At 38.9% G+C, this 14,934-nt stretch overlaps 1 protein-coding gene and 1 long non-coding RNA gene across 3 annotated transcripts in view; both read left to right on the top strand.

The window, feature by feature from the left end:
* Positions 1–1,198, top strand: part of LOC117347966 — a 42,085-nt gene extending 40,887 nt beyond the window's left edge. The window contains exon 2 of the long non-coding RNA XR_004536876.1: positions 846–1,198. This is a non-coding gene — a long non-coding RNA (uncharacterized LOC117347966). The remainder of the gene's footprint in view (positions 1–845) is intronic.
* A 10,490-nt stretch (positions 1,199–11,688) lies between these two features.
* Positions 11,689–14,934, top strand: part of LOC117348610 (retinaldehyde-binding protein 1-like) — a 42,058-nt gene continuing 38,812 nt past the window's right edge. For both annotated transcript variants that reach the window (XM_033920924.1, XM_033920923.1), the window contains exon 1: positions 11,689–11,789. In XM_033920924.1, coding sequence (XP_033776815.1) covers positions 11,776–11,789 — 14 coding nt within the window. In that variant the 5' untranslated portion in view covers positions 11,689–11,775. The remainder of the gene's footprint in view (positions 11,790–14,934) is intronic.

Here is a 14,934-nt window from a genome sequence, read left to right as displayed (position 1 = left end):
AGTATTGGAATTTTCAAAGTTTTATGAAGGAGAGCTTAATTTTCATGTTTGCAGAGCTAAACAGGAGTCTGGGGATATTGATATTAACAGGAGTTGCCATCCAACAAATAACACATAATTGGAAAGACTGTAGAAGACTGAATTATTGTTTTTGGTGGTCTTCAGTTTGTCATGTGTATAAAATGGAAAGAGCGTTGGCTGTTCAAAAAGGATATTATAATAAATTTAAGGATGTATGGGGACCTTTATTAAATTATAGTAATGAATAAGTTACACTTTTCCCAATCTTAATACACATGTGGATTGGGGGGGGGATTTCTTGTTTTTCCATTAAGAATATATAGATGATTGTCGTAAGATATTATTTTTATGTGGTATATATTAGTTGTATATGAATTTGGGAGGGGGTGGGGGTTAAATCTTCTTGGTGTATGATATTGAAAATTTTTCAAGTGATGTTGTATTATATTTGGTAGATATTTACTGTACACTTGATGTAAGTTTAAAAATGAATAAAGAAATTATTTAAAAAAAGGAGTCTGGGGAAAGGTTTGTGCATGCACAGAAATTTCACTTAGTTCTGAGCTCTAGAAGAGCTGCTCCATCCCAGCAATCTGATATCTCCCACTTCTGTGGCTGATTCAATCCTGCTTGTCAAAAGAGAATCAGCCATTAAGGACTCCTTTTTCTAAGCTGCGCTAGCGGTTTTAGCACGCTAGATACTTGCGCCAGTATTGGGCTGGCATTAGTTCTAAAACGCTAGCACATCTTAGTAAAAGGAGCCCTAAATGTTGCATATAGGTGAACTATTTTGCCATTAACTTGCACTTTTATTTTTCCTCTAGGTAAAGGAGATATGGCAATGTCCAATATTGTGGGATCTAATGTATTTGACATGCTATGCTTGGGACTTCCTTGGTTTATTAAAACAGCCTTCATTGATAGATCCTCACCCGTGCAAGTAAACAGCAATGGATTTACTTATACTAGTGTTTCACTTCTTTTCTCAATCATATTCATTTTCCTGGCAGTTCATCTAAATGGCTGGAAACTAGATAAAAAGTTGGGCGCAGTCTGTCTAATAATGTATTTGGTATTTGCTTCATTATCCGTTTTATATGAGCTTGGTATTATAGGAAATAATATAATACAAGCATGCAGTGACTAACATATGTGCCAATAAATTGAATTAAAAATATGCTCAGTAAAGATGTTTGTGTCATCTGTTGAACCCCCCCGGCCACTAATTTTTTTATTTTTTAATAAATATGCAACTCTCATCCATTTATAAAACAAAAACTTTATGAAAGATTTTTTACACTACAATGTCAATACAAGCTGGAAAAACAAACAGCACAAAACAAATGCCACTATGAAACATTGAAAGTAACAGTGAGAAAATGGCTTTTTTTTATTTTATTAAAAACAGTATAACCATTCATTTAAACTGAATGACCACAGAAAAAATTGTCCTTAAAAACCAAACTCAGTAAGATTTTGTTAACAGAATTACAGTATTTTAAACACTATACTGTTAAAAGGCTAATGGGACTTAAAAGTTCATTTTTACAGCTCTAAGCATACACTGTTACTAAAAAAATGATTTACTTGGAAAGAGAACCTAAAGAAATGGGAATTGTAGTTTTGATTTATGCATTGCGGTCCAAACGTACATCAATTTCTCTGCCACTGATCTTTACGCCATTCATTATTCTACAAGCCTTTTCAGCTGTTTCTGGTGAGTCAAATCTGACAGTTCCACAGCCTTTTGATTTTCCATTCTCAGTTTTGATTTCTGCAAACATTACATGTCCTGTTAAGAAAGATCAAAAGATCAGAACTGTATTGTACTGAAAACACTTGAGAGTCCTAACTTAAAACTTAGGCGCCTGTAATATAGAACCTCTCGGTTCCAGAACACAATACCAATATCAGATTTTCTCAAAAGGACTAGGGGGCGGTCAATGAAGCTACAAAATTGTAAATTTAAAACAAATAAGATAAATTTTTCTTCAGTCCATGTTTAAACTCTGAAATTTATTTTCAAAGAATGTTGTAAAAGTGGTTAGCTTGGCAAAGTTTAAAAAATATATATATATGTATGGACACATTTCTAAAAGAAAAGTCCATAAACCATTATTAAAATGGACTTGGGGAAATCCTCTGCTTATTCCTGCCTAAATTCTGTTATACTCTTTTGAGATTTTGCCAGGTACTTAGGACCTGGATTAGCCAATGTTGGATATAGGATATCGTGCTTGATGGGCCTTTGGACTGTTCAAAACAGTACAAAATCCTCACTCAGCAGGATAAACCATTCAAAAAAGAAGAACAAACCAACTTGTATCATTCTTCATTTCATCTTTCTTTATTCAAAAATTTTTCTTGCTCCAATGCTCAAATGCCCGACGGGACCCGTTTCACCAAACTGGCTTTTTCAAGGGTTCCAGCAAGGAGAACTATACAATATAATATAAATTAAAGAATTAATACACATATTATCATGAATTAATATTTAACATCCTGAAGAAACTGCATTTTAACTCGTAAAACTTAATTAATAATCAAAAATACTAATTATAAATCTATATTGAATGTGCAAAAATGCAAATCCTATATAAATATTTATCACTTATAATAATCATTCAAGTTAATTTATCCCTAATCAATCAATACATACTTTCATTATTAATATTAATTACATAATTACATTTCTCAATAAATGCTACATAATCAATAAATACCTCCCTGACCACAATGATGAAATATTGGAAACCCACGTATTTGATAAATACTTATTCATATACTATTCAACTCATTTACAGTATGTAGAAATTAATAAATAATAAACTTAAATACTTCATATATATTAAACACATCACTATAATCAATCATATATATACATACATACTTTAATAATTGATAATTAACCAATTAAAAATTAATATTCTTTAAACACCATCTATCTTAAAAAACATATTAGCTATTAATTAATAGATATAATCAATCATATATGTACATTCTCACACTTTTTGTCTAATAAATACATGTTCATACACCATTAATCTTAAAAAAGCATATATTTAAATATTAATCAATTAATAAATTATAATTAATCATATAAATATAAATACACATTTTAACTAGCAAATTCATACAAACTACACTCAAATACAGTACAATAAAAATGATAGTGTAATCCATAAATGTGCAGCTGTATATAATTATTTAAATAACTCACAAATTAATTATCAAAAAATTAGTTAAAAATTAATCTCCATTAACATGTGAAAATCGATATTAAATTCAAAAACTATGTATTTGTGCCACCACTTTTAAATAAAATATCAACTTAAAAAATGTAGTCCACACATCGCTTATAAATTGAAATTATATCCTTTAGAAATTCATTGCTTCATTTTCTATTATCTTAAATTTCATTATATAAAAAAAACTTCATGCATAGTGACTATTCTTAGGGAACCATAGCTCAAATGAATTCCAAATGACTTGTATAAACTACTCTGGGCTTAATTTTAAACCAACCCACAGACGGCATCACTTAAGCCCGTCGTGGTGGAAATATTTGATGAAAAAACAGACTCAATGTGGAATTTAAACATCTAAAAATCTTTAAAAGCCTACATCAATGGTCACCGCTTAAACTAATCTAGGCCTGATTTGAAACCAACCCACAGACGGCACAGCTCAAACTCGTCACGGAAGCCGAAAATCACGGTGAGAAAACTCAATGAAAAAGAGACAAACCCAGCTAATTTTTTGATAATTAATTTGTGAGTTGTTATTTAAATAATTATATACAGCTGCACATTTATGGTTTACACTCTCATTTTTATTTTCATTTTTATTGTACTGTATTTGAGTGTAGTTGTTTGTATGAATTTGCTAGTTAAAATGTGTATTTATATTTATATGATTAATTATAATTATTTATTAATTGATTAATATTTAAATATATATGCTTTTTTAAGATAATGGTGAATGAACATGTATTTATTAGACAAAAAGGGTGAGAATGTCCATATGATTGATTATATCTATTTATTAATTAATAGCTAATATGTTTAAGATAGATGGTGTTTAAAGAATATTAATTTTTAATTGGTTAATTATCAATTATTAAAGTATGTATGTGTATATGATTGATTATAGTGATGTGTTTAATATATATGAAGTATTTAAGTTTATTATTTATTAATTTCTACATACTGTAAATGAGTTGAATAGTATATGAATAAGTATTTATCAAATATGTGGGTTTCCAATATTATTTCATCATTGGATGTGGTCAGGGAGGTATTTATTGATTATGTAGCATTTATTGAGAAATGTAATTATGTAATTAATATTAATAATGAAAGTATGTATTGATTTATTAGGAATAAATGAACTTGAATGATTATTATAAGTGACTAGCTGATGTCCCGGCGTTGCACGGGTATTTAATTATAGCAATAACACTGTAAATGGATTCAAATAAAGATACTTTATAGTGGTGAATGAAATTATTTTTTTACAGCTTAATAAAAAGTACAATATTCAAATTATAATGTGAAATATTTGACAAAATGAATACAATACAACTAACGCAAAACGTGATTATAAACAACAATTGTAGTTTCACCTCCTGGAGCAAGAACATATAAATTCTTGGGTAAACCCACCCTTGAGCAAGCAACATAGAGTTGTGGGCCGCGAGACCCCCAGAACATATCACCCCAGGTAGTGAGGGATCTGCATACCAAGTTTCGTTCAAATCGGTCAAGCCGTTTTTGCATGATCGCGGCACATACACACATACATATACATACCTCCGATTTTATATATATATAGATGTGCTGTCTATATACTGTATATATGTTGCTATTTGCAGTAAGGAATACCTCATTTGCATCTCATTAACATCACTCATTAATACGCATGATAAACATGGTTGTTCTTGGCATATTTTTGTGCATAGCCCCCTACGAGTGAGCTTTCTCAGGGTAGAAATATGCCCCATCATGGTATTACGAGGCTCTGTTTTTGGAGGTACTGCCGACACAATAGAACGTGAGTCTTTTGTAGGGATATTAACTGCAACAGCCAGGTTTGATCCCAGTCTGGATGCATAATTTACTCTTCCTATCTTTTCTGCTTGGAAATGCAACTAATCTGCTTTCCGAGAGGAACAAAGAGATCATTACTTGAAATATTATTCAGAAAGTATGTTTCTGTAACCATTTCTATCCTCTAAGGGAGCGGCTTCATGCCATTGAGCATCTGTTGCAAATTTATCGCATTATCCTGTTACAGGATTGCTACGCAGTACAGTATAAATGTGATTCTGTAGAGTTGCGTATTAATAAATAGAAATGAAACGGAAAAAAGGGAAATGAAGGTTCTGCCTTTTAAAGCTACTCAAAAAAAATATTCTTCGTCCAATATAAAAAAGGAATCGCCTTATTTCTCTTTTGTGATATCACTCCCTGTTGGCGCTGTGCGGCAGCTACCCGAAGACTTAAAATTACAGCGACCAGGAGGAGGTGGGTGGGCGAGTCAGGAGCTAGAGTGAGACGTGCCACAGGATCTTGCTGGGCGGAGCTCTTGGGGGCCCCCCGAAACAAAAAGGCATTCCGCTGCCTATGCAGTAGGAGCTTATTCTTTCTTGGGAACATATGTGCTACTTTTCTTCATAGAAAACTATCCTCAGCGGATATATGTGTCCTTAACATGTAGACATAAGCCACACCACTGATGGAAGTACGAGTGCTTAAGTGCAGTAGAAATCCTGTGTAAGATGCAGTCTTCTGTAAATTACATGTGTACATGGGAACTCCACCCATGCTCTGTCCCTAGCCAACATGTGCTGTGTAAATTAAGCTTTTCTTTTGCAAATACATGTTTAGGTGGCATGCTGACATATAAGCGTGTTATGTACAGAGATGGTCATAAAGGTGGAGGAGTAGCTCTCTATGTAAAGATCAATATCCAAGCGACCGAAATGCAAGGGACCTGGGGAGAGGAAGAAGCGATATGGATTGCTCTGAAAATAGAAGATGGAACTTCTATCTACATGGGTGTAGTCTACAGACCTCCGACTCAATCGCAGCAAATTGATAAGGATCTGATTGTGGATATCCAAAAGTTTGGAAGGAAAGAGGAGGTTCTGCTGTTGGGAGATTTCAACCTGCCGGATGCGGACTGGAATGTTCCTTCTGCGGAATCGGAAAGAAGTAGGGAGATTGTGGATGCCTTTCAAGAGGCTCTGCTCAGACAAATGGTGACGGAACCCACAAGGGAAAAAGCGATATTGGATCTAGTCCTCACAAATGGAGAGAGTATCTCTAATGTTCGAGTGGGTGCTCACCTGGGTAGTAGCGATCAAACGGTTTGGTTTGATATAACGGCTAAAGTGGAGAGCGGCCGCACGATACTTAAAGTCCTAGATTTCAAATGTACGGACTTTAATGCAATGGGAAAGTACCTGAAGAAAGAGCTGTTAGGATGGGAGGACATAAGAGAAGTGGAAAGACAGTGGTCTAAGCTGAAAGGAGCGATAAAAATGGCTACGGACCTTTATGTGAAGAAAATCAATAAAAACAAAAGAAAAAGGAAGCCGATATGGTTCTCCAACCTAGTGGCTGAGAAAATAAAGGCGAAAGAGTTGGCGTTCATGAAATATAAAAAAACCCAAGAAGAGGAGAGCAGAAAGGACTACAGGGTGAAACTGAAAGAAGCCAAGAGAGAGATACGTTTGGTGAAGGCACAGGCGGAAGAACAAATGGCTAAAAATGTAAAAAAGGGAGATAAAAATTTTTTCAGATATATTAGTGAAAGGAGGAAGATAAAAAATGGAATTGCTAGGCTAAAAGATGCTGGGAACAAATATGTGGAGAGTGATGAGGAGAAAGCAAATGTGCTAAACAAATACTTCCACTTTTCATATCAAAAACGCTGAGTTATCGATGTGAGCTATGCAGTCCTTTGCAGGTAAAGTGACGCTTCTTTCAAGTGGAATTTATATTTCCTCTATCACACACACAAATCTCAATGACTTGGGGCCTCTTCTATCAAACTGCACTAGCAGTTTTTAGCGCAGAGAGCCACGCTAAATGGCCTGCGTTGCTCCCGACACTCAAAGGAACTCTATGACCTCCTTTTACGAAACTGAGATAACAGTTTCTAGCACAGGGAGCTGCGCTGCTCCCGACGCTCATAGAGTTCATATGAGTGTCGGGAGCAGCGCTGGCCATTCAGCACAGCTCACCGCACTATAAACTGCTAGCGCAGTTTAATAGAAGAGAGGGTTAGTGAGTGACAGGCAATACAGAAAACACCCACATCTCCACAGCAAAATACAAAAATCAAGGTGTAGACAAATTGTGGGTGAGAAAGTAAAAATAAAATTAAAATAATAAAATAAGCTGAAACTACTGGAAAAATATCTATATGTGTAATAGGAAATACTGGATAATAATAATGTATCGCCATCTAGTGGAGATAGTGAAAATGACAATGAATGATGAATTGACAAAAGTACAAAATATTCCAAATAATGCGGTATTTGCGCCATCTAGTGGAAGCAATAAAAAAAAAGCAACGAATGAACTGCAAAGTGAAAACAGATGTAAAGTAATATATAATATTTTTAAAAGTCTCAGTATTCAGACGGAAAAGGTGAAGGGCATCAAGCTCATCATGACTCTGTTCTTGTCGACGTTGACTCACCTTAAAAACAAACACAATCAAACTTATGACACAGTTAATGATGCAACCAGTTTGGAACGGAACCAAAAGAGGTCAGCGAGAAAAAGGAACCGCGCATACCCGAAGACCTTAAAAAATCCCTAAGGGCTTCTCTTTCAAAACTGCAGTAGGGAGTCCCCCGCGAGAAATGCACCAAAGCCCCTAGGGACATGCATAGAAAAGACTTGGCCCTCTTCTATTAGCGCGGGGAGCAGCGCGACTCCCCGCGCTAAAAAGTGCTATCCAGTTTCGTAGAAGAGGGGATAAGTCATCATTATCACAACAGAAAATCCAGACAACAGAAAGTATGACAAAATATGCAAATAAGTCAAGTGGAGAAGGCATCGAAAAGTACAAACCATAGAATGATGAATGGCCACAAAGTAAAAGATACTGTATTTCAAATACAATGGCGCCATCTGGTGGAAACGATAAAAAAGACGGTGAATGTGAATAGGCTGAAAAGTAAAAGATATTCTATTGCTAATACAATGGCGCCATCTGGTGGAAAACATCACAAAGGACAACGAATGGACTGCAAGTGAAAAAAAGATGTATTAAAACAGTTGTAATATGTAATGTTTAAATGTTTAAAAAAGGCAATATAATAAATATCAGCATTCAGACCATAATAATGAAGCTGATAACTGTGTCTCTTTTCTTCCCTATAGAAAATATTGTTTATGTTGCCTGGTCGCCATTCATGCTTTAAAGGCGAGGCTTACTATTGCCCATACGAGATACAAGAATCTATGTGAGATCTTGATGCCATCTATTTTACCTGGCTCAGACACTCAGCTACCTGCACACACTGGCCAACGAGCCTGCGGTTGCTGCTCTGTCTGCAAACATGTGGTATGCATTGATTCCTTCACAGATCCACATACTAATAAAGGTTTCAATATACATCAAAGCAGCTCCTAATTGGTGTAGCCTGACTTTAGCAACAGGAAGAGGCGGTCGAAGCAGATCATGAGTGATTATGCACCTGCTGGCGCCCCAGCTCCTCTCTCCTGCCTATAAAAACCATATTTCCAAATTCGCGGGAGGTTCCTGGAACGGAACCCCCATGAATTTCGGGGGAGTACTTAACGGCCCCGAAGCCCATAGAGATTTAAGAACATAAGAACATAAGCAGTGCCTCTGCCGGGTCAGACCACAGGTCCATCCTGCCCAACAGTCCGCTCCCGCGGCGGCCCAAACAGGTCAAGACCTGTCTGAATCATCAGAAGGGGCTCCCCTGCCACCTTGGTTTCCCATTTAAGTCCTGCCTTCCTATCGAAGTCCTAGCCCTCCGGTCTTGCACATGCACGACCTGGTTGGTTTATACTCATTTCCTGGTTAACTTCCTATACTTGTGTTACATCCCAGCTCCTCCCTCAGTATCCCACGATCCCTTTATCCCTCAGAAATCCGTCCAATCCCTGTTTGAATCCCTGTACCGTACTCTGCCTGATCACTTCCTCCGGTAGCTCATTCCAAGTGTCCACGACCCTTTGTGTGAAAAAAAACTTCCTTGCATTTGTTTTGAACCTGTCTCCCTTCAGTTTCTCCGAATGCCCCCTCGTACTTGCTTTCCCCTTCAGTCTGAAGAATCTGTCCCTATCCACCCTCTCTATGCCCTTCATGATCTTGAAGGTCTCTATCATATCTCCCCTGAGCCTCCTTTTCTCCAGAGAGAAGAGCCCCAGCCTATCCAGCCTCTCGGCGTATGAGCAGTGTTCCAGCCCTCTTACCAATTTCGTTGCTCTCCTTTGGACTCTCTCAAGTACTGCCATGTCCTTCTTGAGGTGTGGCGACCAAAACTGAACGCAGTATTCCAGATGTGGACGCACCATCGCTCGATACAATGGCATGATGACTTCCCGTGATCTGGTTACTATGCCCTTCTTTATGATTCCCAGCATCCTGTTGGCTTTTTTCGAGGCTGCTGCACACTGTGCAGATGGCTTCAGTGATGCATCCACCAGCACACCTAAGTCTCTCTCGAGTCTGCTGTCTCCCAATAATACCCCCCCCCCCAATTTGTAGGGGCTGTTGCTGCGTGGATTTGTAAAACAGGCTGATACTCTACGACATACTGCTTCTCCCACCCCAACCATTTCCCGCAAAAATATAAAAGTGCAGAAACTTTTTGAAGAACCCTCGTGAATTAGAGCGACTTTGCGTTGACGTTAAGATAAGGCTGTTTGTACTTTGTTTTCAACAGGGATTTGAATGTCAGGTCTGATCCATCGGATATCAAAGCGGCAAAGAAAATATCTTAAATTTCTGAAAGCCAAAGCAACAGCAGGCTGCAACAGCAGTTGCACCTTGATAAATGGGACAGAGGGACATTTCGATTTGCACCTGGGCATGAGAAAGTCTGTGGATGCTGTATACGAGTACTAAAGACTTGAAATTTCCATTTTTAATGTTGGGCACAGAAAACAATTAGAATATTACAGCCAAATTGATCTTTCTTCACAGGAAAGAATAATGGAACATTAAGACGGTCTCCAGTGCACCTTTATTATAAGGTTTTAGAGCCAGATGTCCTGTATTGAGCTTTTCCATCATAGACACAGGATTGGCAAACAACGTAGGGAATCCCTTTGTACACTGGTCTCCCTGTTACTTATACACTGGGTATTCTGGGTGCATGCATATGTGGTATCTGTGCTTTTTTTCCTCTCTGATAAAAGATGCTGGTAGTCTAGAGCAGTGATTCCCAACCCTGTCCTGGAGGAACACCAGGCCAATCGGGTTTTCAGGCTAGCCCTAATGAATATGCATGAGAGAGATTTGCATATGATGGAAGTGATAGGCATGCAAATTTGCTTCATGCATATTCATTAGGGCTAGCCTGAAAACCCAATTGGCCTGGTGTTCCTCCAGGACAGGGTTGGGAACCACTGGTCTAGAGCCGTGGTCCCCAACCCTGTCCACTAGCCAGTCAGGTTTTTGGGATAGCCCTAATGAATATGCATGGGGCAGATCTGCATGCCTATCATCTTCATTACATGCAAACTCTCATGCATATTCGTTAGGGCTATCCCGAAAACCTGAGTGGCTGGTGGTCCTCCAGGACAGGATTGGGAACCACTGGTCTAGAGCAGTGGTTCCCAACCCTGTCCTGGAGGACCACCAAACCATCTGGGTTTTTGGGATAGCCCTAATGAATATGCATGAGAGAGATTTGCATATAATGGAGGTGAAAGGCATGCAAATTCATTAGGGCTTTCCCAAAAACCCGACTGGCCTGGTGGTCCTCCAGGACATGGTTGGGAACCACTGGTCTAGAGAATGACACGTCCCCATGGTTAACCATGGGATACCATCCCTGTGTCCTTCTTTAAGGAGAGAGGGAAGAATCAGTATGAATGGGCCTAGCAACTGACTCTCAAGCCTTGCATTAAAGAATGTAGAAGGAGTGAGGCTGAGATAGACACTCCAATGACATGAGATGGTTTCCCGCAGTTACTCACACAGTGCCAACCTTAGGAGGTAAGGATACCATCTATGGCTACCTTGCAACTCTTGTTACCACCCAAAGAGTATAGAAAAAGGCAGCATTGCAAATATTACACCAGCCTTGTGGTAAGCAGACTGTGCCTGCTAGGAATGGCCCAAGAGCAGTGCACAAGTCAGATTTAGGCTACACACATTCCCCTACATTTAAAACCCAATTGCAGTCAGGGGATGAGTTTCCGGCTGTGACCTGTAGAGGGAGCAGGAGGGAAGAACTGCAGGATTCCCATCCCCCACACAAGCCTAAGGTAATTAACAAGAAATCACTTCCTGCTGAAGGTTTGGGGCGGGGCTGCAGACTACTTAACTTGAGGTCTCAATACCTTGAGAGTGAGAAGCAGCAGAGACTAGAAGGGGACAGGTTCCAGGGCTCAGGGCTGTTCTGGATGCTTGCCAAACTCCAGAAGCCATGGAGCTGACAGAGGCTGGAGAGGACATGTCTCCTAAGCTGCTGGAAGAGAGCCAGGATATGGAAGTGGAATCCATTGTTGAATTGCCTGGAGAAGTTATGGAAATATGCTGTGTGAAAGGCAAGTGACTGACCATTGCATGTTTTTTTGAAAGTTTGTTTTTGTTGTTTGCTTGACTGTGTTGGCTATTTCAAAGCCAGCTGAAGAACAGGAGAGAGATAATCTTTTGAACTTTATGAAGGACTGTATTGTTGAAACTTGTTTTTCTTTTTGGGAAGTTTTGGAACTTTCTCTGGAGGGGGAAAGTAAACTGTTCCCAGTCCCAGGCAGAGGGGTTAGTCCCATGTCGTTGTGGTGGGATAGAGGGCCAATTTTTCATGGCGGTTTAACACCACACGGTACACTCTGTCTGGCCAGCACTCAGATGCTGGGGAAGCCAGGGAAATTACACTGACTCATTTTTTTGGAATTAAGATAACTCTGAAGAGTGTGTATTTTGAGTTTTTCTTTTTATTAAATGCTGATGGACTTTGAGTTTATGAACTTTGACAACTTATTTAATTGGCCTTATGGACAGTGAGTTTGACTTATAACTAGAATTATCCTGACAAAGTTTGACCTTTATTTTTACTTGAAGAATTAAAGCTGAAGTTATTCTGGATAGAACTTACCTGGTGTGGTGGTGTCTTTCCTAAACGCCATATTATTTTCCTTGTGCTGCCCGCAGCGGCTCACAAAAAGGATTTTTTCTTGTACCGGTGGTCCAAGACACCTTGCCCTGAGGCTGCTGGTTACCGCCTCTAGAACACCAACACACCTCATAGTAGGGGAAACAGAATAAGCAGGATTCTCTACGCAGAAACTACATTTCTGCAGCAAACTGCCGCTCACATGTACAGTACACAGAACACATATAAAAAGACCACATATAAAAACAAGTGACCAGAAAATCAATGACCAGAAACCCCCAAGAAGCCAGACTCTAGAGCAGAGGCATCCCTCGCCAGGATTTACCAAATGAATATTTTATTTATTTTGAAATTTGTATTCCGCTAATAACCTAAGTGGATTACAACATTTGCATACATAATTCCAAGTATCACAGCATCATTATATCACAAACATACAATTCTTACAATTATGCGATCGTTAAGTGACAGGGAAAAAAGAAAAGCCTGCCAAATCTATAGAAATGCTCTAACAAACAGATATGTTTTCAAAGATTTCTTAAAAGACTTCAGGCTTTGACACCTGCGTGCTTGCGATCGATTTGCATACAATGGAAGCAGTGCGCGCAAATAGATATCCTGAAAACCTGACTGGATTGTAGCCCTTGAACACTGATGTTAGACAACCCTACCCTAGAGAAGCAACACCAGCAGAATGCCATGCCTCAGTCACACGGGCAAAACACAGACCTCCCTGGATACAAAACAGTGTGGGCAGAGCTGTGGTGGTGCAGAGGTGGAGTCAGACTGGTTCCAGAAGTTATGTGGGCATGGAAGATATTCAGTGCCAGTGCCTACATAGCCAACTGGGCAGGTAGGACAATTTAAATAGCAGTCCTACCTTTGCCAGTTAGTTATGCCTACATAACTTCTGGGTATCACCACCAGCACAGGTATTCAGTTCTAGTGCCTGGATATGGCCTAGCATTGACTATCTGGAGCTAACGTAGCCAGTGGGCTTCAGCTTCTAGACCAGGGATCTCAAAGTCCCTCCTTGAGGGCTGCAATCCAGTCGGGTTTTCAGGATTTCCCCAATGAATATGCATTGAAAGCAGTGCATGCACATAGATCTCATGCATATTCATTGGGGAAATCCTGAAAACCCGACTGGATTGCGTCCCTCAAGGAGGGACTTTGAGCCCCCTGTTCTAGACAAACACTCTCTGCTACCAGCTGAATATTAACCCCAAAATACCTTTTCTACCTTAGGCCATTTTTTCTCAATTACATTGATCCCAGTCTCTTTTTTTCTGCTTTCCTCTGACTGTTTCTCCCTAATTCTTTCCATTTGCCATTTCTCCTCTCCTCCTCTCTTCTTTTTTCTTTCGTCTCTTTATACCGCTCCTTTCTTTATTTCTTGCCAAGCCTCCCTTCTCTTAATGATCTCTCCCACATGGTTCCACTATGACCAGCATCATTCTTCCTTTCTCTCTTCCCATCCCCACCCATGCAGCTCAATATCTTCCTCTGCAGGAGTCCAGCATCTTCTCTCTTCCCTTTCCTGCCAATTTTCAGGCCCTTCCCCTCTCCTTAACCCCCTACCAATAATGCAGCATCTCCCCTCTCTCTCATCCATCACAACAGTCAAGAATCTTCCTTCTCCCCCATCTCCCCAATAGGACAGCAACTCCTCTTGCCATCTTCCTGCACCATCCACTCTAATAGTCAAATATCTCCACTCTCTCCACCCTTCCAGAAGTCAAGCATCTCCCTCTCTCCTGTCCCCCTCCCTAATTGACCTACCTAATTGGATCTGAGCTGCTCTCCTTTGACATGTCTTTTGATGAATGTATCATTGCTGAGTGTGAAAACATAAGTTATAGCTATAATACCAAGAAATTTGCTCCATTAAGCAAAACAAATGATATCAAATTTTAAGGAAAATTGTGCTTTATGTAATCAGTGGCTTTGAGGGACCCCAGGATGCGCTTTAAAAAAATTTAAAATATTATTTTCTGATCAAGCACAATCAAATTCATGGGAAAAATCTTCAATTTGCACAGTTTATCCAACTTTAGGTTTTTCTGGACAACCTTAATGTGCTATGTAAATTAAGTGGGTTTTGCAAAATAGTGCTTAGGTATCATGCTAGCACTTAAGTAGCTTATGCACATATGTACACATATGTGCACAAGTGCTAGTATTTGAGATATGCATGCAAGGGGTGCATGAATACAGGTGCCTAGATAGAATTGCCCATATAGGTGCCTATGTATCTATAAAATACTACATAAGTAGCAGAGATTGCATCCACCTTAATTGTATTCTTCACCCTCTGTCCTCTTGTTTCCTGTTTGTCTGTCCGTCTCGTCCATGACTCGATTCTTGTTAATTATTTTAATTTTGTTCCCCTCATTTTAATTGTACTGTATATCGCCTAGAATGTTGATAGGCGATCAATCCAATTTTTAATAAAACCTTGAAAACCTTATAGGCTTTCTTGAGCAGGTGTGAATGTTGGCACCTAGATTATTCAAATGCAGGCATAGATTAGCATATTTTAGAATCTACATGCTGTATAATTGTGACATCCACCC

The sequence above is a fragment of the Geotrypetes seraphini genome, chromosome 14 (assembly GCF_902459505.1).
Source record: "Geotrypetes seraphini chromosome 14, aGeoSer1.1, whole genome shotgun sequence".
In the NCBI taxonomy this organism is placed as follows: domain Eukaryota; kingdom Metazoa; phylum Chordata; class Amphibia; order Gymnophiona; family Dermophiidae; genus Geotrypetes; species Geotrypetes seraphini.
The sequence above is the reverse complement of the archived record's forward strand: the minus strand, read 5'-3'. Positions and strand labels throughout refer to the sequence as shown.